Below are 24,276 nucleotides of genomic sequence, written 5' to 3' on the forward strand. Positions count from 1 at the left end.
AGGAAGGCGGGGACAACCACGCGCCAGGCCATCCCGGGAACCGCCTCACGCCGTCCTCTCCGTGTCCAGGTCTGGACACTGCACCAGCAGGGTGAGGGGCGAGCGCTGGGCCCCGTCATCACCCCGGTGGTGTGAACAGGAGCACGTTCCAAGTCTACAGGGGCCGACGGACGGTCGGGGTTCCCGGCGCGCCCGACGGAACGGGGCCACCAGCCTGGGCGCCGGGCCCCACGTGAACCAGCGCCCACTGCGGCTGGGCGGCGACGCGGCGCAGCCAAGTTAAAACCACTCCTGACCCAGAAGCATGTGTTGAGACCCCGTGCCAGCTCGAAACCACACAGTGCTCAGTCATGCGTACGGGACACTCTGCATGGAAGGCGAGATACTCAAAACCACACTGGTTTTGGGGGTTACCTTTCTTGATTGCTCATTTTGGCATACATGGCTTTCACCAATTCCGGGCTTTTCAGAAAATGGTCTGTAATAATTAGGAACCTAAAAAAAAAAGGAGGAAAAAGTGTGGTTACTAGAAACATAGTAAAATGGACAGACATTTTACATAGAAAAGCATTTCTTTCTATCAAATTTTTGATTCACTGCAACATTAAAACGTTTTAAGAGGTTCACAGGCAATTTTTCCATTAGCAGCTAAAAGAGAACAGAAACCCTCAAAATTGGTTTCTCCAATCTTACCTCTGAAAAACCTACTGAAATGATTCATTTATTCCACCGGGGGGACGGGCCTACTAAATACAGGTTTTCTCTAAGTTTCATTTTAATGGTAACATGAAATTGAGCTACAAGTTCAGGTACAAACAGAAAACACAGCAAACTGTTTTACCCAGAAGGTTAAGTGCTAAAATCAACCAGAGCAACGGCACATGTCAGACGTTTTATTACACACATGCCGACAGCCCGGCCACGAGAACTCTCAAGTTACCGAGAAAACATCCTCACTGCCAAGCGATGCGCTCATCTAAACCCCGGGATCCGCGCAGGGAGACCCCGAGGCAGCGATTACCGGCGTCCTTCTTCAAAGCACCCCCGTGACAACTAAAGAGACTGTACGGTCTTACTAATGAATTCTGCATCATATCTGCCGGAGGGCGTGAGCAGTCTTGGGAACTAAAGACGATACCGTTTATAAGCAAGATTATAGCAGTAAGAGTGACTGTGAGGCATTAACTATATTTATGGACATAGTTTATTTAACTACTTAACCAAACCGTTAACAGAGTATGACCAAAGGAAGCACAGTAACGACCCCAACGCATTCTCACTACAAAAACAAAAGCTAAACATGGATTCTATTTCTTCCACAGCCTTCAAGATAACTGATGGACAGCTTGATATGAAATATCTCTAGCAACAATGGATATACTCAAAATCCTCAAATTTCATAGCAGGTTGAGTCCTCAAACTGCAACGACAGAAATTCAGGCATTCCAGGCCAGGTACGCAGAAGGGGTGGTAAAGCGCATTCATAACTAAGCTTTCTGGAGCTCAAAACGCTTTCCCAGAACATTCAGGCAAAGTGCAATGCTGCAGACGGCCGGAGCTGGGCCCCAAGCCACAGCCCCACACGCGGGCAGTGGAGGAAGACTCACAGGTAGAGAAGGAGACAAAAATGTCCTCAGGGCAACACACACACCTCACGGATTAGAGAAACAATAACGTTTTCTCCAACCAGAGGGCCAGGGCAGGACGTGCAGGAGGCTGGAGGAGAGGAGGGCATGTAAATTACCGGTGACAGAGAGGACTCTGGGAAAACAGCATGGCAGTGCGCTCAGGGAGCCACGGCCAGGAAAACACGAGGAGGGTCTGAAGAGGGATTCAGGACCCAAGGCTTCCGGCCGGAAACGCTGCGGGCCCTCGGCTGCCTGAGCCAAGGCTGGAGGTCACTGAAGGCTTCTCGATGACCACGCCCTCCTTCGAGACGCTGGCCACAGCATCCTTTCTTTTTTTTGACCAACTTTACTGATCTTAAAGAACCACTCCTGCCTCGGTCAACTCTTTCTAGTGTGTCTGTTTTCTGTGTCACTGATTCAGCCCTGATGTCTTCCCGTTCGCCTCTTTCTGCTGCTTACTCAGGTTTTACTGGGCCCTTCTCTGTCTTCACAAAGTACAAGCTAAGGTCACTGCTTTCAGACCTTTCTTCTTTCCTGGTAGAAACATTTAAAGCTATAAATTGCCTTCCAAGCACTGCTTTAGCTTTATCCCACAGATCCTAACCCTTCATGAGCCTTCAGGTAGAAAGACTAATTTGCCCTGTGATTACTTCTTTGACACCTCAATTACTTAGACGAGCTAATTTCCAAAAACCTGGAGTATTTCTAGGTATCATCTGATTACGGTTTTCTAACGTGAGTTCACTGTGGTCAGAGACCACACTCTACCCTCAAGCCTTCTCATTCATTCACTGGGACGTTAGAGCCCCGACGACGGTCTAGCTGGGCGACCAGGACACACGAGTTGAGAAGAAAGTGGATTTTGCAAGTCTGAGATAAGAGCCTAGAACATCACTCATGTGAGGCGGCTCTGAGACCGGCTGCATCCACAGTGACATCGGTCTACTCCAGGGAACGGCGGGAAAGAGTCAGCGTCTCCAGCGACCCTCCCAAACCCAGGCATATCGGACTCACATGTACCCTGCCACCTCAGACAACCATAAAAGCAGCGAAAACACAAAACGACAGTTTTCAGACAACCGACAGAAGACCCAAGTCAAGCAGGTTGTGGAAATAAAAGGCACTTTGGAGAACTTCTTCTTAAACAATCACTATTCTAATAAGTGTGTGACAAATGTGATTTCGGATCGGTGTGTGTATAAAATCCCTGCAGCCCAACCGCAGACTGGGACACACTCGGGGGAGGACGGAGTTACGCTCCCCACGGTGGAGGGAGCGCGCGCTGAACGGGGTGGAGATGGCGCGGAAGAGGCTTCCGGGGACGCGGGGCAGCGAGGGCAAGGGCGATGGGCAGGCGCGGAGGGAAGACGCGACACAGCCACTGTGGCCCTCAGCCGCTGTGCCCGCCCGCGGCACCTAGAGCAGAAAGGACGGCGGACCCACACTTTCACCTTTACACCGAGGAGAAGAGCGAGCAGAGCAAACAAACCGCAGGGGTGAAATGATAACAACACTGATGAAAACCTTAGCAGGACAAAGACCTTTGCGTCCATTACCAAAACCTACAGGCCACAAAAAGATAGACCATTTCATCTATGAAAACATAAAAAGAATTTTTCAAATATTTATTTTGAGAGAGAGAGAGACAGACAGAGAGAGCGAGAGCATGAGTAGGAGAGAGGGGCAGAGAGAGGGAGAGGGAATCTCTAGCAGCCTCTATGCTCAGCACGAAGCCCAACGCAGGGCTCACTCCCACGACCGCGAGATCAGACCTGAGCTGAGATGAAGAGTCGGCTGGTTGACTGACTGAGCCGCTCGAGTGCCCCTCAAAGACTTTTACATAAAATACACGCCATGCATGACATCAAAGACAAGGAAGTGAGAAAACACATTTGCACGTTACTTCATACAACGGACCACTGGCCCTAATGGAGAAAATACGCTTCCATACGGCTACGTAAGATTGACATCCTGGTGGGAAAACGGGTCAAGAAAATGAGAACGCACACAAGAGAAAAACAAGCTCTTCAACATATAAAACGGGGCTCAACCTCATAATAAGAAAAATAGAAAAGAACACTCGGTATTCCAGAGTGAGAGCACTCTGCGAGCCGGAGGAGCGGCCAGGCGGAGCAGGCGCTGGCACAGCAGCGACGAAGGCCTTCGTGACGGGACCTGTCAGCGTGTAACCGGCGTTGGCCACGGCACCCGGGAGCTCAGCCGACGGCCCTCCGCGCCCCCGTGCAAAGGGGCTGTGCGCGGACAGGGCCCCAGGCCCGCCCCCGGTAGTTACGGAGCACCGGGGCCGAGACGCTCACCAGGAAGGGGCCGAGCGCAGAGACTGCAGGCCAGCCGTACAATGGGAGACAAAAGGAGGAGGAAGTTCTTCATACGCTTCTAGGGAAAGTCTCAAAAATCGAGCACCTGGTTAAAAAAGCAGGTGGCTCAACAGTGCCGAGAGTGAAGTACGGCAGACACCTGCTCAGGGGAAGGGGCCGGAGGAGTGACGACGCCGTGGGAAAAGGGATCTCTCCCTGGATTAAATACACCGTTTAAGCACATCCTGGAAAAGTCCTCTCCAGTTAACGTCCACTCACTGCCCTACGGTGGAGCGACACCACTCCGCATCCCGGGGAGGAAGGCGGGGACGGTGGAGAACTCAGGTAGGTCCGTCTGGGTGGGCGAAGCCACTTCTCTAAAGCAACTTACCAATAAACCCTTTCGTCTCTTCTCAAACAGATAATGAAAACCGGAAACACGAGAGGACATCACCTCCCTCCCCATCATGGTGACTAAGCGGCACAGGAGTTCAGGTCCCCTAACACTGTGGTTGAAAGTGTCACAAACGCAGGGTCCTCACCTCCTCCCGCAGCGTTGCCACGCACGCAAGGCACGTGGCCCACGAAATGCTGCCGGTGCGCCTCCCCGATCCCCCTACGGTGCAAACGCCACACCCTCTCCTGACCCCTCTCCCAGGCAAACTCCCAGCCACGGGCGCCCACAGCGTCCATGGCAGCCTGCACTCCGTCTTCTGGAACTCCCATGCTGGCTGCACTGTCTCCACTTAGATGCAGAATGGGCGTCCTCCACTCCACGCGGCCTCCCCACTGCCACCCGACCCTCTCCAGCCAACGGTCCAGACCCGGGCCGGGTCCTGCCTCTCTTCTCACGGCCTCACCCCACAGTCCGATCGCACGAAGCCCCCGGGCTCTCCCGGAGGAGCACACCCCACCTGCGTGCTCCTCGTCCCCGCGGCCACCACCCTCAGCCAAGCTGCCCATGCCTACTGCCTGGACCTGGACCCGGACCCGGACGGCCACAGCTGCCTCCACCCCACCCCCACCCCCACAGATCAGCCTCCGCCCAGAGGCCAGAAGGATCTTTCAAAACCCAAACCAGGTCGGCACACACGCTGCTCAGAACCGTGCGATCACCTCCCCTGGCACAGAGCGTGAGGCCAACCACATCTTCCCCGCTCACAAGGCCCAACATCCAGCTGCCCCTCGAACTGGAGTGTCCACCCATTTCTCAGAAACCACCCTGGGCCCCAAGTCCTGCAACAGTGGCCTCTGCTGGGCGGCGGGTCGTCTCTGCACCCTCGGATTCACTGCTCCGTGTCCTTCCCAACTGGCCTCCGCCTGTACCCACGGGCTCTCAAACAGGCTGGGGACCCTGTTCTCAGCTCAAATGTCACTCCCTCAGGAAGGGCTTCCCCGAACTCCCAATTCAAAAGCACCGCCAGCCCCTCCTGGCCCCATCACCGCACTGGAGCACTCCGCCAAAGTCGAAAGCTCCTTTCTGTTTTTTTTTCACAGTCTGGGCCCCGAGCCAATCATATTTAAATTACTATTAGTCAGGGGACCTGGGTGGCTCAGGTCATGATCTCACGGTTCATAGGTTCGAGCCCCGCATCGGGCTCTGTGCTGACAGCTCGGAGCCTGGACGCTGCTTCAGTGCTCTGTCTCCCTCAATCAGTAATCAATGACTTAATCAGTTCCTGTTTGAAGTGAGCATTTTAAGTTTCCTGAGTTTCCTGCAAGTGTGCACAGGGCACAGCGCAGGAGCGTTTTCTAACTCACAAGTTCTCCAAGAGAAAAGCAGATCAGATCCTCACGAAAGGAGCGATGGTTCCCTGCGCGGAGCCCAAAGCCCCTTCTCCTGTGACGGGGGACAGCCCCGTCAGCGGGGTCCCCACGGCAGAGCTGGTTCAGAGCGCTCCTCAGTGCACGCCGGGCCCCGACCGGGGAGGCACAGCGGGGCTCGGGTGAGCTCGGCACTCCAGGAGACGCTGACAGAGCCGCACAGATGGACTGTCCGGTTTTCAGTTTCTTTACATTTTTGAGTTACGCAGGAAGCACTGGGTGGCAATGAAGTCAAGGTCATATCCACTGCGTTACAGGTCAAATGCAAAACCGTATGCTTTTAAAACCAGAATTGAATACCAGCTCATTCGCTTTAACCAAATATAATTAAAGAGGCAAAGCCATCAGAGCAAAGGACCAGAATGACACCGTCCCGTGATGTCACGTAAGAGGCTGGAACAAGTATCGCCACTGGAGCCTCGGGGTGACAACAAGGGACACGGTGCCGTCAGCCACCCATCCCCCAAGGCATACCAGCCACTCCAGCGCCTCAGGATTTTTATTTTTACTTTTTTAAGTAGCTGCGTGCCCAGTGTGGAGCCCAACGCGAGGCTTTAACACACAATGCCAAGATCAAGAGCTGATCTGGGGTCAAAAGCCAGACGTGTAACCAACCGAGCCACCCTGCAGCCCCAATCCATACGCCCTTAAACACATGGGACATGACGTTCAAAAGCCTGGAAACGTCTGATCTAAGTCAGTCCTGTCATTTGAGAAATAAGGAAAGAGAGGCCCACAGAGGTTCGGAGTCCTGGGAAAGGTCCCTCAGTCACCTAAAAGTCAAGACACGCACCCCGTCTCTGACCCCCAGGGCTTCTCTGGAAATGCTCCCCTTTACGGAGCTTGCCGTCTGCTCAAGCAGCCCTTCGGGGAAGAAGTTTCAGGTGAACTTAGTCTGGTTCTTCATATCACCTTCAGTTCAAAGCGACCATGGATAAAATTCCTCCATTCTTTTTTACCTTTTTCTTTTTTAAAAAATTTTATCTTTAAGTAACATCTGCACCCAACATGGGGCTCAAACCCTCAACCCTGCAATCAAGAGTCTCAGGCTCCACGGACTGAGCCCGCCACAGGCCCCCTCCATGTTTTTCCCACACAACAAAGAGGAAACGTGTACTAGTGAGGAAAGACGGGCACCTGTCTTAACCGTCTCAAGGACAAGGATAACCATCCCTCAGCTTCAATGTACGCAAAGGCAGGAAAAGGCTCCTGTGCGGACATCCACAGAAACCCCCGGAGTTCTCTGCTCCACATGCTCCGGGGTGGCGCCCCGCCTACGACACTGACGCAACTGTGCAGGGAGAGCCACGAGAAGACGCCGACGGGAGGGAGATGTTTTCCTTGCACCTTGAACGTGGTCACTGCGATGCCTGTCAGTTACGCGCGGCTGTGTGGGTTTCCGAGATTGTTTTCTGAACACGATGCGTTCTCCACGCCAGCACGCTGAATCAAGTTACAAGCAGAATTCGCAACGTTCACTCAGAACCCACAGCACTCTCTTAGCGAACACCTGCTCGGGGGGGACCGAAGACGAAGACCTTCATGACGACGAGACACCCAATCAGGTTCAACGTTTCCTAAGACACAGACTTGACGTGTGTGATTGAACTCTTTTGGAGAACAACCATTTCTGTAACCTCCGAAATGCAGCGGCAGGACTGTGTGAGGGAGGCGGGGGTCCCTCCAACCGAAACCTGCAACACCACCAGGACCTCCAGAGACCGTGAGTAAGACCCTACTAACACCCGACCTCGTGGAAAGGAACAAACGGTCGTGGGGGAGGGCCAAATATATCTTCCAGCGAAGGCAGAAGTTGGAGTGAAAGGGCATCGGAGAAACAGCGTTATTTTACAAAAAGAGAAAACGAGAAATGCGGCACTTGTGCTAAGTCCCGAGTTGTACGCACAGACACACAAGCCGAATGTCTGCCTCCACTGCGTGAGGGTCCCAGGCCGGGTACACCTACCGCTTTCTGCTTCTGGTGCCACCACTGACTCATGCAGGCCATAGAGGCAAAACGCCTCAGCCTAATTTTGAAATTCATCACTGAAAGGGGATTATAGAAAAGCTAACATTCACAAATCAAGTTATCGACGTCAAAGCACTGACCACATATTTGCTTCATTTTCTATCCTGGCTAGAAACCCAGACGCATAAAGGTCCTTCTTTCCATCTCGTACTTTCTCTCGACTGTCCTCACTCATAAATGGTGCTAAGGCACGTGACCGGTACAGTCAGCTCAATCGTCACCTGCAGGGCAGTGCTCCTGTTCCACACAGAAGGTGCTACAAGCCATCTCTAAGCACCAAGAAGCATACATCAAAAAAAGAAAAAAGGCAGGGACATCTGGGTGGCTCCACTGGTTAAGTGACCAACTTTCAATCTTGGGCTCAGGTCATGATCTCATGGTTTGTGAGTTCAAGTCCCTCCTCAGGCTCCACACTGACAGCATCAAGCCTGCTTAGAATTCTCTCTCTCTCTCTCTCTCTGCCCCTCCCCTGTTCAGTCTCTCTCTCTCTCTCTCAAAATAATAAATAAATAAACTTAAAAAAAAAAGACAAAAATCAGTATATCATTGACAAACGGAGTTATTCCTAAAGGTAAGGTTTTAGGGAAATCTTTTTCAAATGCGAGCCACATATTATTCCCATTTCTGTAGATGCAAACGATGTCAAAGCCATACTTACAAACAGAAAATATTCCAGTGACTCTGAAAACCTAGAAAATGCTTTCATGCTGCACTAATTAAACGAAGAATCTGATTTAAACACGCTCCGGAAGAGAGGGCTCCTATCTGCTCCTGAGGCCGGAAACCCTGCCCACAGCTGCTTCCTACAGCAGCCTGGACAAGGCTCCCCAGGCTGGTATAGAAAGGAACGTTCTTCTGTTTGACAGGTGAAAACCATCTTCATTGAGGCAGAAAATTCTGCTAGAACACAAATGATATTTCTGGGATCTCCTAAGGCACCTTTACTGGCTGTAGGATTCAGAGGAGTTCAAACGCCAAGACTGAACCCCTGGATCCAGCCGGAAAACACCCTTCACACCCACACACAACGGGCGGGCATTTTTAGGAAGACGTGATCCCAGTAACTAAGCTGAGTCACACCAGAGCCCTCGGCGCCCACGCTGCCCCGCGTCTCTGGCGTACCTGACCCCCAGGACCCGATTACTGAAACCTTACATTTGTCCCTTTCCAACAAGAGATCACCAAACCGGTGAATTCTAACACTGTTTTGTTGCGCGCTCCGGCCGGCTCCGCCATCGAGTCAGTCGGCGGCAGGAGGGCAGGGAGCGGGAGCGCTCTCATTTCCAACGCGGGATCCCACCTGACGGTACCAAGCAACAGTCTTGTTGGACGGCTCCGGATGCTGGGACAGCTCAGTCAACCGCGCCCCCCTGCGCTGCGCGGCGCAGCTTCGGCGTGCGGCGGCCGCCCAGCGGCGTGCGGGCCACTCTCTAACACGCGCTCACTCCGGGTCTCTGGCTGCATGCTAGCAGTTCTCCCGGTATCTCAAACGCGTTTATATTATATTTGTTATGATGATCTCTGACCGGCAGTTATACTCTTCTGAAAGCTCAGAGGATGGTTATTTTCCGGCAACGAAGTGGTTTTTAATTAAAGTATGTACACTTCTCTTAAGAGCTGATGTTACTGCACACTTAGTAAATTCCCTACAGTGTAAACGCTGTTTGTTTTTTTCTAATCTTTATTTTTGAGAGAGAAAGAACAGGGAGGGGCAGAGACAGAGGGAGACACAGAATCTCAGCAGGCTCCAGGCTCCGAGCTGTCAGCACAGAGCCTGACACGGGACTCAACTCCACGAACTGTGAGCGTGACCTGAGCCGAAGTCGGACACTCAACCACCCAGGCCACCCAGGTGCCCCAACATTGCTTTTGTGGGCACTGGGAAACCAACAATTCCATCTGACTCTTTTTACTCCAACACCTGCTTTACCGCACTGGCCTCCAGAACCAGACCCCGCGTCTCTGAGGCGCGCCTGCACGCTGGGCTCCCATTCTTGCTCAGCGGATGTGCGGCTCCTCTGACACAAGTCAAAGCGTCAGAGTGGCACAGCCGAAGGCGTCAGTGGCTCGCCACCTCCTGTCCTCATCCCCGGCCGCTCCCATCTGGTGACCGGTGAGAACTCTCACTTGTGCAGCAGACTGCATCGTTTTGCCCTTGACTCCCTGCTGCTAGGAAACTGCCAGTGGCCAAAACAGAGCTAAGCTATTTCACAAATGAAACAGGAAATTGTGCTAAGTAAGCAGCCTCATGATTCACCACCGGGCTCGATTACGACACAACCGCACGCGGAGGGAGGCACCCGAAGTCCGGCACAGCATCCCAATATTTTCATGCACCAACTTGTATCTGTGTGCAAATGGGTAATTCAAACACAAATGAAGGTTTGCAAAACTAAATAAGTTTTAAATGCGGCATAATTTCAGGAGGACAAAGAAGTTCCCACTGAAAGGGACCCAAACTGAGTAAGCCCCTCTGAAATGCAAGTGGCACAGGAGCCCCTGGGCGGCTCAGCTGGTGGAGTGTCCTGCTTCAGCTCAGGTCCTGACCTCGTAGTTCATGAGTTCAAGCCCCACATCGGGCCTGCTGCTGTCAGCGCAGAGCCCGCTTCAGACCCTCTGCCCTTTCCTTCTGCCCTTCCACTGTTTGCACTCACTCAAAACTAAATAAAAACATTTAAAAAATAAAAAACGTTTAAAAGTAAAACAAATAAAGTTCGAGCGGCACAAATGGCAGCTCCAGGCCCCCCCGCGCCCGGACACAAGCTGCGTCCTGACCTCACAGACCACCACGTAGAAACACACGTACAGACAGACCCTAAGGAAAACAGAAGAACATGACTAAAAGCAACAGAATTTCTGATGAATTCTACAATGATGAAAGAAGGGGCCAATTCCTTAAGACATAACAATTACAAACAGACATGTGCCTAACAACGGAGCCTGAAAATAAGGGACACAAAAACCAACAGGTCTGACTGGACAGACAGAAAACGGTCTACTTCCACGAATGCCTGAAGAGGTGGACAGAAGACCACCAAGAAACAGAAGGTCAGCTCAGGTCATGATCTCCATGAGTTCGAGCCCCGCATCAGGCTCTGTGCCGCCAGCTTAGAGGCTGGAGCCTGCTTCGGATTCTGTGTCCCTCTCTCTCTGCCCCTCCCCTGCTCTCTCTCTCTCTCTCTCTCTCTCTCTCTCTCTCTCTCTCAAAAATACACATTAAAAGAAACAAACAAACAGAAGGCCCAAGGGCATCTACACAGCGCCCCTACCAAACCTGAATCTGCAACACTCTCAAATGCACATGAAACAGTATCCATGACAAACCAGGTGTTTGGCCAAAAAAACACACCTCAATATATTTAAAAATTAAAAACAGGGGACACCTGCATGGCTTGAAGCATCTGACTTCAGTTCAGGTCATCTCACAGTTTGTGGGTTCAAGCCCCATGTCAGGCTCTATGCTGACAGCTCAAAGCCTGGAGCCCGCTTCAGAGTCTGTATCTCCCTCTCTCTCTCTCTCTCTCTCTGCCCCTCGCCTGCTTGCTGTGTCTCTCAAAAATAAAATTGTTAAAAGGGAAAAAAAAGAACTTCACTGAAGAAATTAATAAGGCCTGGGTAAATGGAAGGATACCTCCACACAACATTCCTCAAGCTGATCTTCACGGAATCGCTACCAAAACTCCAGCTGCTTCTCTGAACAAGCTGCAAGGCCGATCCAAAAATTGATATATAACACAAGGAACCCAGAACTGCCCAAAAAATCTTGAAAAAGACTAACGAAGTTGGAAGACTTAGAGTTTCTAACTTAAAACGTACACAACACTACAGTCACCAGGATACTGAGGTGCTGGCTTAAAGGAGAAGACACAGCGCAGGAGACAAGAACAAAACCCACACAGAGCCTGGCCAGAGCCTCGGGGGCTGTGGGGTGACCACACAGGACAAAAGGTGGTGGCGCTGGGGGCAGGGACTGCTCTGGCAGCCGCCCTCCCACACGTGCACACAGGCCACACAGACAAAAGCCCGACACCTTATGACCCTCCCACAGCTGCGCGATGGGAGGCCTGGTGCCGGGAGGCTGTGAGGGATGGCCAGACGAGGTGTCATCCTAACGAGACCCGGAGCCACCTGCCCAGCCCCTCAGAATACAAACCCACTTCAAGCAACGGGGCATCCGCAATGGTCACCCCAGTCACCCAGCCCCCTTTTCGGCACATGGGAAGACAGGGCTGACGGCTTCCCCTTTTCCAGTCCACAGAAGTAACAAAGTGTCTAAATCTAACAGTGCCTTCTTGAGTCAGAGTCAGCCTCAGCCGTGGCCTTCTGTGGCCTGACGCGGAGCCACAGGAGAAGGGAAAGAACACGGGGCCGGAAAAGTGTTCCAACAAATAATGGCTGGAAACTCCCCAAATGTGGCAACATAAACCTACAGATTCAAGAAGTCGAGGAAACCCAAAGAAGATATACTCAAAGAAATCCACACCAGGACATCATAATTAAGCTCCTGAAAAGACAAAGAAAAATCTTAAAAGCGAGCAGAGGGCAAGGAGGCGCTATGTTCGGGGCCGGGGGACACATGGACGCCACGACTCAGACGACAGGGAAGGTCTCAGCGGAACACAAGCCCACGAGACACGTGTCGAGGTCTGATCCTTAACGGGCCGTCAAGCGCGGCCACGGCAGTGTGACCCGCCGCCCCGAGGGCCGCGCGCTCCCGCCGCCCAGAACTCCCAGCGCACCTCACTGCACCCTCCCGGCCCCCAGCCGCGCGCTCCCGCCGCCCAGAACTCCCAGCGCACCTCACTGCACCCTCCCGGCCCCCAGCTGCGGCCGAGAGACTCTGCGGCAAATGTTCCGAGTTCACCTGCCGCTCAGCTACTGGGGTTCACACTCTCACACGCTCTGCAAGGAAAGGGGTCCGTCGCGATGCTCTTGACCAGAGACTTACGGCCACTCCGACTCGGGCTGCTTCTGGTGGGCCGCGACGACGTCGATGGCGATGTTCAGGTTCTCCTCCAGCTCCTTCATCCTCCCAGAGCTCAGGGACGTGAACAAAATCATTGATGAGTAGGCGACAATTTTTTTGTCTGGATGATTTAAGCAAGACCTTCCGAACAAAGACATGAGAGCGTCAGCCCCACGCAGCAATATGATAAAGCATGGATTCTGACAAAGAACACTCATCCCACAAATTCAGTGCATTCTGACGTTTTTAAGGATTTAATGAAGAATGACAACACTTTGAAACAAGTACCTTATTTACTGTAGAAAGAGCAATATAAAATTAGTCACGACCCAAAGTGGCCAGTATTTAAGATGCAGCTGGCTTTAGGCCTCGAAAGCAAAACGCAAATACCATCTCATTAAAGAAAAAGATAAATGATTACATTTATAAAGTATTAAAATGTTCACTCTTGTTAGAAAAAAAAGAAATCAAAAGGTAGAACACGAGACCCCATTAACTACGGGCATTCCTTTAACGGTCATGAGGGCCGGAGAGGTCAGGGAACGGCGGAAAGAGGGTGCACTGGCGAGAGGGCAGAGGCAAGAGCCCCGGGGTGAGGCCTGCTTCGTCCAGCTGCCGGCCACGTGGTCTCAGGAAGGGCCCCGGCTGACCAACGGTCAAGTATGTCCCGGGTTGTGCACAACGGCGCGATCCTGCTTCCAGCTGAAGTCCGTAAGGCTCTCCGGGGGAGGTCCTGCCCGCACGCTACAGACAAGGACGTGCTGACTCTGCGTGCCCACGGGCACAAGGCCAGGCCCTCCCAGAGCTGGAACTGGAATTGGGTTATATTTGTCTTTGTCTCACAAACGCACGCAGAGTGCAGTCAGATTACCTGTCAGTGTGTTTTCCCGCGTGAAAAGGGACCACAACGACCCCCCCGGCCTGTCCCACAGCTTCCGTGAGGATCGGGTCCGAGGCCCCGCATACAATCACCACGTAAACGGGCACGGCTTCTCCGCCTGCCTCGCGCAGGGGCCTGTCTCCTGGGTTCCCGTGATACATGCACTTACCCTGTGTCCATTTTCCTACTACGCTGCTCCACCCACAGCACGGGCTTTCACGGGGTGAGAAACAGATCTAAATTACCCATATTCCACTTACTTAGCTCGGAACCTCACACTTATTAAGGGTTCAAAATGTTTAAAGGATTCTTGAATTCTCAAAAATGAGTAATTTCTAGTTCTGTAGCTCACATTCCACAATTCTTTCCTTCCTCCTAAGCTCAATTACGGTGAATCATAAAGACTGTGTGCCTTCGACTCGCATTGTCTGGAGGAATTTGAGAGCCAGTTATCGAGTCGGTGAGCTAGGGAAAACATTCGAGCGTACGGGATCCGAACAGCACACTCCCCACGCAAGCCCAGGAAGCCTTACGGCCGGGGAAGGCAGCACGGCGTGGAGGCAGCAGGACGCAGCCCTGGCATCCAGCGAGCAGCTCTGCCCTGGACCGGCAGTGGGCTCGCTGCGCCTCACCTGGCCCTGCCCGGCTGCCGCCAGGAACCGCGCAGGATGCCTGGCCCGGGGCGAGCACAGCCGCCGCTCGGCCACTTCGGTGCTGCCACGGCCACGGCACCCGGCGCTGGCCACGGAGCCTGATTAGAAGCCAGGCCTCCAGCTCCGAGACAGCGCCTCCCCTTGCCTCCCTGCCTCCCTTACCGCTCACCTCCGATCCCACTGCTCAATCTGGTGTGAACTAACACAAGTTGTGGCCAAAATAAAGTAGTAAGTCACCAGGAAAAGCACTGTGACCCAGCATGACCCACAGAACGGCGGTGCGCACCTTGCCGCTCTCCAGATCTGCCCAAACAGCCGTAAGTGACCAATTCACTGCCCACACTTTAGTGTTTGATGGCTTTTTTCTTATGAATTTGTTTTCCTATAAATCACAGTGAACTTAACAATATTTACTTTAACCACAACTTTAATTTTCTTAAAATACAGCTGACAGACAATAAAGGGCATGAACCTTGAGAGTACAGCCCAATAAATCATTCGATGTGGCCGTAGCTCCATCACCACCACCCAGACCAGGACACAGAACATTCCCGGAGCCCCAAGAGACTCCCGCGTGCCGTCCCCCAGCTGGCGCTGACCCTGCCACCGCCCGCCACCGGCCACCGTATCCTGCAGTCTATGACCGAGGGTTAGTCTCCCGTTTTTGAACATCACATAACTGGAATGATATGACCAGTCTTTCCAGCAGTCAGAGAGACTTTTATTAACATACTCACAGAAAGAGTTCTGGGAAAGCATGCATCCACACGACGGACTGCGAATCTTCATTCCGTGAGGCAACATTGCCTAGAAACTGCAGGCCGCAGCGAAATGCTGATGGTTCACAAAAGTAAAAAAGATACAATTTAAAAACCTTGAACACACCAAATAAACATATCTCAGTAGAAACTATTCCACGTTATTAAACAGGAAGTTTCTGTTAGCTTCTTTTGACTCTGTGAGTCTCTCACTGCAATGAAACTCTGGGCATGACGTTAACGTTAGAATGCCTCTCCAAAACAATGGGCTCCACACAAGATTAACTAACTTCTATACGACAAAAAAAACCTGTCAATGTCAACCCAATGTACCTCTCGTTTACATTAAATATCAATGGCCTATGTGCTCCGATTAAGAGAGTTACTCTTCAACTGGATTTTTAAAAAATCTAACTTAATGCTATTTAAACATCTAAAACATAATACTACAGAAATATTAAAAGTTAAAGAATAGCAAAAAGATAGATTAGGCAAATATCAGCCTAAAAAGGAAGTTCACAGACCCCTTAAAATGAGACATAATAATCATTAAGGCAAAAAGCATTATCATTTCGGGGGTGTCTGGCTGGCTCAGTCGGTGAGCATTCAACCCTGCGTCTCAAGGTCGTGAGTGTGAGCCCCATGTTGGGGGTAGAGATTATTAAACAAAAGAAACACACTTTAAAAAGAAAGTCATTTCAGAATGGCTTAGTTCACCAGAAAGATGTAACAAGTGTAAATTGCAATCATAATAATATAACCTCAAACATAAATAAAAAACAAATGACAAAAAATCCAGAAGAGAAAAAATCCACAATTAAACTCTGCCGTAGTAGTGGGAACACAACCTTCCTGGTAACTCAGAAAACAAGCAGACGGAAAGCGTCGGTGAAAGATCCTAAGAGCGTTTAGTGACGGCCTCGCCGACACACGCAGACTACGCACCAAGGAACACCGCACAGCGCTGCACACGCTCCGCAGCCCTGACAGCACGCGGGGCCCCCGGGGGGCGGGGGCGCTCGGGCGCGGCTCGGGTGCAGCCGCCCTGCGGGACGGGACGGCTCAGCTCAGGGGTTTCTTCCAAAACGACACACTCTCAATATACAACCCCAAACCACAATGCTTGGTATCTACCCCAAGTAACTGAAAACTTACGTCCACACAAACCCCTGCATGTTAACGTTTACATCGCTTTACTGATAATTACCCGATGAAAGCAAATAAAACGTCCTTCCTTCCGTACGTGAAGAGATCAGTGAACTGCAGGCCATGCCGACGAGGAAACACCACTCAGCTCCAGACAGAAGTGAGCTCTCGCACCGTGCGCACGCACGGAGGAGGTCACACAGGACGGCCCCGGGAGGCCGCAGGCTGCAGGGTTCCGGCTGGGACCAGGGCGCAGCCCGCGGAGAGGCGGGGCCCAGAGGACTCGCAGGCGGCGGGCCTGCTCTGCGCCATTCTCCGACAGGGAACCCAGCTCGCTGCGCATCCTTCTGTCCAAACCCAGAAAATGGAAACCACCCAGAATGGTCCTTCATGTACACAGCGGCCTGTGGGTGAGGACAGCGTAACAAATACGTCACAGCCGCCGCTGGCCAGGCGGGGGTTAGGGGACTGCCCCTCACGGACGAGAGTCCAGACACGACCCCCGACGCCTCCAAAGGCTAACGATGAGCAGAGGACCTAGTGCGAACCAGGAGACTTTTCAGTAACACGCACAGCTGACTAACACACGTGCTGTCACTGTCTGTTAGGTGGCGTGCTCTCAGAATAAAGGAAGCTAGAGAAAAGGAAATCCTACCAAACTCCGGGGAAGAGAAAACACCCCGGCAGCACGGCTGGGTGAGAACCCCCTGCGAACACGAGGCGTCTTCGCGCCTGCAGTTCGGGAGCAGCCGCCCCTTCGGTGCCGGACGCGAACCGCGGGGGAGGCCGTGCGGGGGCAGAGGTCACTCGAGAGACCTCCGCACCATCTCGACGTTGCTGTGACCCTCAAACTGCCCTAAGAAATAGTCGAGTTGAAGGAAACAAGGATAACAGGACTACAGAACTGTGCAGTGACCAGAAAAACAGACCCGCGTGCAATCCCAACTCAGTGTGATGTGCGCGAGGTGTGACCTTTCAGCGACCCAAGTTCCCGACCGTCCGTGTGGACAGTCCCTGTCCCGTTGCTGGCAAGGATGACGCGGGACCCGCTGGCGCCGGGCGTGCAGGAGAGGGCGCAGCAGGGGCTCGCCTGGCCTCCCTCTTTACCAGCACACCGTACAGACCGGGGAGGCACGGGGTTAAAACGTCGGGTTTCCAAGTGTTCCATGAAAACGTGTGTTGGTTCCTGTGGTCAGAGACTCTGAGCAGGCACCCTGGGCGCTTACCGAACACGCTCCCATGCACCCATCACAATGCTTACTGCACTGCCACACAGAGAAGCCTCCTCCCGAGATGGGTGCTTTCTTACCCTGGCACGGAGCACAGGAGCCCGCGACCCACAGCCGTTAGAAGGCATCCGACCAAAGTCACGCCATTAGTAAGTGCCGCTTCTGGGCTCCTGTGACTGTATCACGCCAATACGGTGACCTGCTCATCCGAGCACCCGCAACACTGACACACAGATGGAGCTCACTCACGACATCACAGTTACAGCTATGTGCGAGTATTTGGGGAAAATCAGTCCCCAGAATGATCGGAAAGTCACATGTTTAGAATGAAAAACAACAACCCCTAAATAACCTGTGGGGACAAAAAACCTCACTGTGGAAATACAGGATTTCAAACCAAATGTTAACAAAAATACCTCAAACCAAAGATTCTCAATGCAGCTAACACAGCAGAGAGGAAAACTTACAGCTTTAAAATGCAGATTTTGGGAAAGAATGACAAAAATCAATGACCACCTGCTTCAAGAAATTACAAAAAGAGGGGCGCCTGGGTGGCTCAGTCGGTTAAGCATCCGACTTCAGCTCAGGTCATGATCTTACGGTTCGTGGGTTTGAGCCCCGCGTCGGGCTCTGTGCTGACAGCTCAGAACCTGGAGCTGCTTCCGACTCTGTGTCTCCCTCTCTTTCTGACCCTCCCCTGCCATACTGTCTCTCTCTCTCTCTCAAAAATAAATAAAACATTTAAAAATTTTTTTAATTAAAAAAAAATTACAAAAATAATAGTAAAAATATCCCAAAACAGGGAAGGAAGAAAATAAAGATTAAGAGCAAGAAATTATTAAAACTGACAGCAGTCATGCAAGAGAGGATCAGGAATCCACAACGTGACTCTTCTAAAAGCTCTGTGCTGGCCAACCTCTGGAAAAACAGTTGAAGTGGAGAAAAGGCACAAAGCATGACGACATTACATTTTCAGAAATGACAAAGACGACACTGCCTCGGACCCCGCAGACACCAAAACGGCCAGTCGGAAGGCACTGCAGATAACACTAGGCCGCACTGTTAGACAATTTAAATTAAATGAACAAAGCCCTAGAAGAGCAGCTACCCAACACCGTCTCTGGGAGATGCTCGGGGGCGCCGGCAGAGCGGGCCAGCCTCGGAGGGAGCTGAGACGGCAGCTACCCAACACCGTCTCTGGGAGATGCTCAGGGGGCGCCGGCAGAGCGGGCCAGCCTCGGAGGGAGCTGAGACGGCAGCTACCCAACACCGTCTCTGGGAGATGCTCAGGGGGCGCCGGCAGAGCGGGCCAGCCTCGGAGGGAGCTGAGACGGCAGGCAGCTTTTCCCACAAAAACCATCCTAGACCCAGGCGGCTTTATCACCAGCTCATACTCGAGGGAGAAAGACTCTCAATTTACACAACTCTTCCAAAGAACAGAAAAAGAGAGAGCAGACCCTCACATCAACCGGGTGGGGCCAGCATCACATTGCCTGACACCCGAGTGAAACACGCAGAGTATGAAAAAGGAAGAGGGCAGAAGGTGAAAATACAAAAGACGTATTTCAGGATGAATCTAGTCTACACGGCTAGACAAAGCTGCACCGACACCTGCTCTGCGGACTGCTTCACGGTTCCCAAGTCCGACTTCGGACCGGACCACAGTAACCTACAAAGGACAAACCAGATGATCGTCTCAAAGACTGCAGAAAACGCAGCTGATGAAATTCGACACCCATTCATAATTTTAAACAGCAAACCAAACAAAACTGAACAACTCGTAGCCACCAAAGAATAGAGGCAAGCTTCTTTAACCTAAAGACGGGTCTCCGAGAAAAAAATCCATGGCGCACGTTGTAATTAATAGCCAGATGGAGAGGAAGCGTGCTCCTTCTGAAAGGGAAGGAGAGAGTGGCACCTGCCGCCACTGTCTGCAGCCCACGCTCCACGGAGAACCCGGGCCAGCAAGACGAAGAAAGGCCAAACACTGGAGAAGACAACATGAATCTCTTTTTCCCCTCTACAGTTGAAATGTCATCTCTACTGTATGTGGACAACATTTTTAGGTGTAGGAGTTGTCTGAATGAATAAGTCACAAAACTTGCTGGATGCAAAGTCAATATTTAAAAGGTCAGTAATATTTCCATACATATAGGGAGCAAGAAAATCAATCAAGAAAGGAGCTTATTCATAAAAACATCAAAAATGGGGGCACCTCAGGGGCTTAGTCAGTTAAGCATCTAACTCTTTGTTTTCTTTTTTGAGAGACAGAGAGACATAGTGTGAGCAGGGGAGGGTCAGAGAGAAAGGGAGACACAGGATCCGAAGCAGGCTCCAGGCCGTCAGCACAGACCCCAACATTGGACTCGAACTCATGGAGTATGAGATCATGACCTGAGCTGAAGTTGGACGCCCAACTAACTGAGCCACCCAGGCGCCCCAGCATCTGACTCTTGATTTTGGCTCAGGTCACGATCTCACAGTTTGTGAGTTTGAGCCCCATATCAGGCTCTGGGCTTGCAGCATGGAGCCAGTTTGGGATTCTGTGTCTCCCTCTCTTTCTGCCCCATCCTCACTCCCTCACTCTCTCTCAAATATATAAATACTAAAAAAAAAAAACATCAAAACTGTAACTAAAAATGACACACAGTGCCACTAAGAAAGAAGATTCTAAAACTTAAATTACACCGTGTTCCCAGATCAGAGGAATCCATTCTTCTGTAGGGAGTAAATGCAGTCTGAATCTGAATCCCCACAGGATGTGTGTGTGCACACGTGCATCATACTTCACACCAGAGAATGTGTGTATGTTGGCGTGGGCATCTGTCACTTCACAAGATGGGCCAAGAACAGAGCCACTGTTGAGAATCACGAGGTAGGAGGATCTGTCTGCACAGAACAGTAAGCAGCTGCAGGAACCGGTCTTGTACTGAGGCAGGAACAGATCGATAGATCAACAGAAAAGAACACAAAAAATAGATCCAAACCCATAGTGACGTGATTAATGACAAAGATGCTGAGTACAAACTGGCCTTTTCAAAAACAACATTAGCACAACTGGGTACCAGTATGGAAAAAGGGAAATTGGACTCCTTCCCCACACAACACAGAAAAGTCAGATCCGAGTACCAATCTAAGGGTAAAAAAGTAAAAATAGAAAGCTTTTAGAAAACAACACTGCGATGCAAGAAAGATATTTTAAACAAGACACACAAAATAACGTCATAAAACATTAACCAGCTAGGTACATTAAAACTAAGAATTTCTCAAAAGATACCATAGAGTTAAAAAACAAAAACTATGCATAGAACAGGAAAAGATATAAATTCGTAATAGGAACACGTAACTGCCACAGGATTTATACACAGATTGAAAGAGCATTTATAAGTCAGTAAAAAGACAGACAAACCCAGTAGAAAGACAGGAGGGAGGTGGAATTTGAAACAACGCTTAGTAAAGACATCCAAGAGGCAAAGTACAGGAAGCGCTGGACCCGCGGGAAGCCCCAGGCCTCTACTATCGCCCACCGGATCGGCAAAAATGGGTCAGAAGACACCCGAGTGCCTGGGGGAAGGTGAGGCAGCGCAACGGAGGACCCTAAAGCCCCGCCCCACAGGGTGCCAGAGGATGTGCATGGGCTGGCTCTCCCGGGTTTCTAGGTGGGCGCCTGTTGGCGGTCACGGCCGCTCGGCTCCACCTACATCCGCCACCGCCTGCCCCTCAGAAGTGCAGGCGGGCCCTTCCCGGAAGTGGGCTTCGTCCACCGGCAAGTTCGGGGCACCTGCCTCCCCGCTAGTCCAGGCTCTTGCGGCGTCCACCCGCTGCAGTCAAGTCCCTCCGGGCACTCGCTCCTGCAGTGCCGGACCGACCGGAGTGTCGGCAGCCGGGAACTTCCTCAGGATGCTTCTAAGCAAGTTCTGAGTCACAATCCCTCCCGGTGAACGGCTTGCCCCTGCACCCCAGAGCGTGGATTCCCAGCAGGTTCCACCTACACCGCCTCTCAGCGACTTCCCCGCCCGTGCCGTCTCCAGGAGGGCTGGACTCAGATCCGGGCGGAGGGAGCCTCTGCCTCGGACACGCGTCCCAGCCCCAGGGGTCCTGGCCGCTCAGCAGGCTGTCACTCCGGTGTTCTCTGGTGTGTCCATTACTTCCAGCCGTCGATCTTCCGTTCCTTCACGCCTTTGTTACAGTTAGCAATTCTTCACATTAGGCTGTCCCTGTCAAGTTACGGCCTGGTGTCCGTGGACAGAGTGGACGGAGAGAAGGCACCAAGGACAGGCCTGAGAGCAGGATCATAGCTCAGTCAGGAGCACGTCAGGCAAACAAACCCAAACTAGTTATTTCAACCAGGAAAATCTGCCATTGGGAATCAGTTACACTGTGGAGGCCACACTGAGGCAACACAGACACTGAGGCTACAGGAAACACCTCCCACCCGCGGAACCGAAGGGACAAGGGGGAGCTGCTAAGAGCCCAGGACCTGCAGGGACTCCGCACGGCTGGGAGCCACTCTGGGAAAGGTCTTCCCGGTGACCGTGGATGCTTCAGGAGCACGGGGACACCTTAGGGAGGGGGCTGGGGCAGGGCCTGGCCAGCGGATGACGGTCCCCCCGGGAGGAGCACGAGGCAGGGAGCACGGAGACACCTCGGGGAGGGGGTTCAGGCAGGGCCTGGCCAGTGGATGACGGTTCCCCCGGGGGAGCACAGGCCAACGGGGAAAGCAATGGAAGGTGGGTGCAGGGGCGGCTCTGGGAGGGAGACGCGAGTGGGGAGCTCCGCTGGGCTGGACTCACGGATCCCCGGGCCCGGCAACACCACACAGGACCCAGACGCCAGGGTGGGCTCGGCGTGTGCGAGGGCGGCCCAGGAGCCAGGACGGTGTCTAAGGTGCCGCAATCGCCCATGACGCGCAGGTGGGATTTACATGGACCGTCATGTATTTTCACAGTAAGGCGGACGGCACTGGCGACATTTCACAGAGAAAGAAAAAGAGGCCCAAGCGAGGACATCAGTCACCCGCCAGTGAGCGGCCAGCCACAAGGAGGCCGCGCGGGGAGCAGGCTAGCGTTCGCACGGGCACCGCGCTGCCGCCCGGGAAATACCTGACATACTTGTGTCCTTTGTGGTAACCAGACACTCCCGGACGCCGGTCCCAGCCCCCGCCGCGACACACCCCACACCGAAAAGGCCCCTGCTGGCCGGCCGGCGGGCGCCCCAGCTATGCGCGGCATGCGTGCCGCGGTGCCGACGCCTGCGCCCCGCTGTTTGCTCACCAGCCTGGAAGCGGCTCACGTCGGGGCCGGCGCAGCCCACGCAGGCGGAATGGCATGCGCCGGGGTCCCGAGCGGCAAGAGACCGAGACGCTCCCGAGGAAGCAAACACCAGCACGGGTCTGGCCCCGAGGGGCCAGGCCAGAGGGAAAGAGCGAGAACAAAAACAGTAAGTGCAGCTCACTGAGCGCGTGCGGGGAGCCTCTCAGCGGACCCCCGCGACAACGCGACAACACCCTGCCCCTTTGCTCAAGGGCAAACCAGGGCTCCGATCGCACACCGTGCCCCGGGCCAGAGCGGCCTGGGTGCATGTGATGACTATTTCTCTTTCCACTTTTCTAAGTTTTTAAAAATTACTCTATAACGAGCTATAGAAAATGTTTATAATTAAAAGTTATAGCCTCATTTTTCATCTTAAGTCACATTTTAAAATGACATATACATTTTCAGAATATTTTAGAACACTGACAGTCAAATCCTGGTAAAATTTAACACACAGACACAAAAGCCAACAATGTAAGTTGGTCTGGAAGCCAACTGACCTGACAATTCATCAGGCAACTAAAAATTAGCACTCTGAATCAGAACACGGTTCCAGGAAGGAAAAGGTTTAAAGATGTCCTAGCAGCAGGAAGAGAAACCCTAGACGAGCACAAATGACAGTTTACTTTTACCAAACAGCTTATCAACCGATCTGTGTAAATACTGCAAACGTTACAAAGCCCCTCAAAAATCCCAACCTTATTTTTACAGATTAGAAAAGAATAAAGGCCAAAAACAACACCAATAACTCAATTAAAATAACTCCCGCTTGTGTTTACATAAAACTTGATGAGCATAATATATTCGTCACACCACTGCAATTATTCTCTGAAAATAATACTCTAAATATTATTTTGACAATGTAATTACAGTTTTTACCTCAAGAGTGGTAACAAAAAGCTGGCACAGATGCCCTGCTAAAAATCCACAAGATGATTCTCACAGAGAAAGAGTCACAACACAGTATGGGCACTTTATTAAGAACCAGAATACTTTTGGGGCGCCTGGGGGGCTCAGTTGGCTGAGCATCCAACTTTGGCTCAGGTCATGAGTCGGGTTCCATGCTGACAGCTCAGAATCCGGAGCCTGCTTCAGATTCTGCATCTCCCTCTCTCTCTGCCCCTCCCCTGCTCACACTCCGTCTCTCTCAAAAATAAACATTTCAAAAATTAAAAAAAAAAAACCAGAATCCTTTTTACAAGGCTTGTTTTAGGCTTGAACTAACATACTATGAAACTTCTTTAAGTTTCATTGTTGAATCCAAATTTCACTATTGAATTCCAAATATATTCAGGAATACCGTGAACTACCCTTTCCAAGAAGTGAGAAGTATGTGTTTAACCTCCGTTCTCCTTCTTGCCTCAGTAATATCCTCCCAACTCTGCCTACAAACATGGACCTTCTGCCTAGAGCAGGATGCGACTGGCATTTACAGACCGAAGTGCATGGAGAGACGGCCCATGTTCACGGACTGGAAGACTCAGTATCGGGAAGATGGCCACGTCTCCCCAAATGGATCTATAGATTCAACAT

General features: G+C 52.0%; 1 protein-coding gene across 1 annotated transcript in view; it reads right to left on the reverse strand.

Moving 5' to 3' along the window:
• ATXN10 (ataxin 10) overlaps nt 1–24,276 on the reverse strand; it is a 140,515-nt gene that overhangs the window by 106,809 nt on the left and 9,430 nt on the right. Inside the window, exons 5-7 of the mRNA XM_029954084.1 lie at nt 15,036–15,132; nt 12,748–12,906; nt 415–495 (exon numbers count right to left, since the gene is read on the reverse strand). Of these exons, the coding sequence (XP_029809944.1) occupies nt 415–495; nt 12,748–12,906; nt 15,036–15,132 (337 nt within the window). The remainder of the gene's footprint in view (nt 1–414; nt 496–12,747; nt 12,907–15,035; nt 15,133–24,276) is intronic.

This window comes from Suricata suricatta, chromosome 10 (genome assembly GCF_006229205.1).
Source record: "Suricata suricatta isolate VVHF042 chromosome 10, meerkat_22Aug2017_6uvM2_HiC, whole genome shotgun sequence".
Taxonomy (NCBI): Eukaryota; Metazoa; Chordata; class Mammalia; order Carnivora; family Herpestidae; genus Suricata; species Suricata suricatta.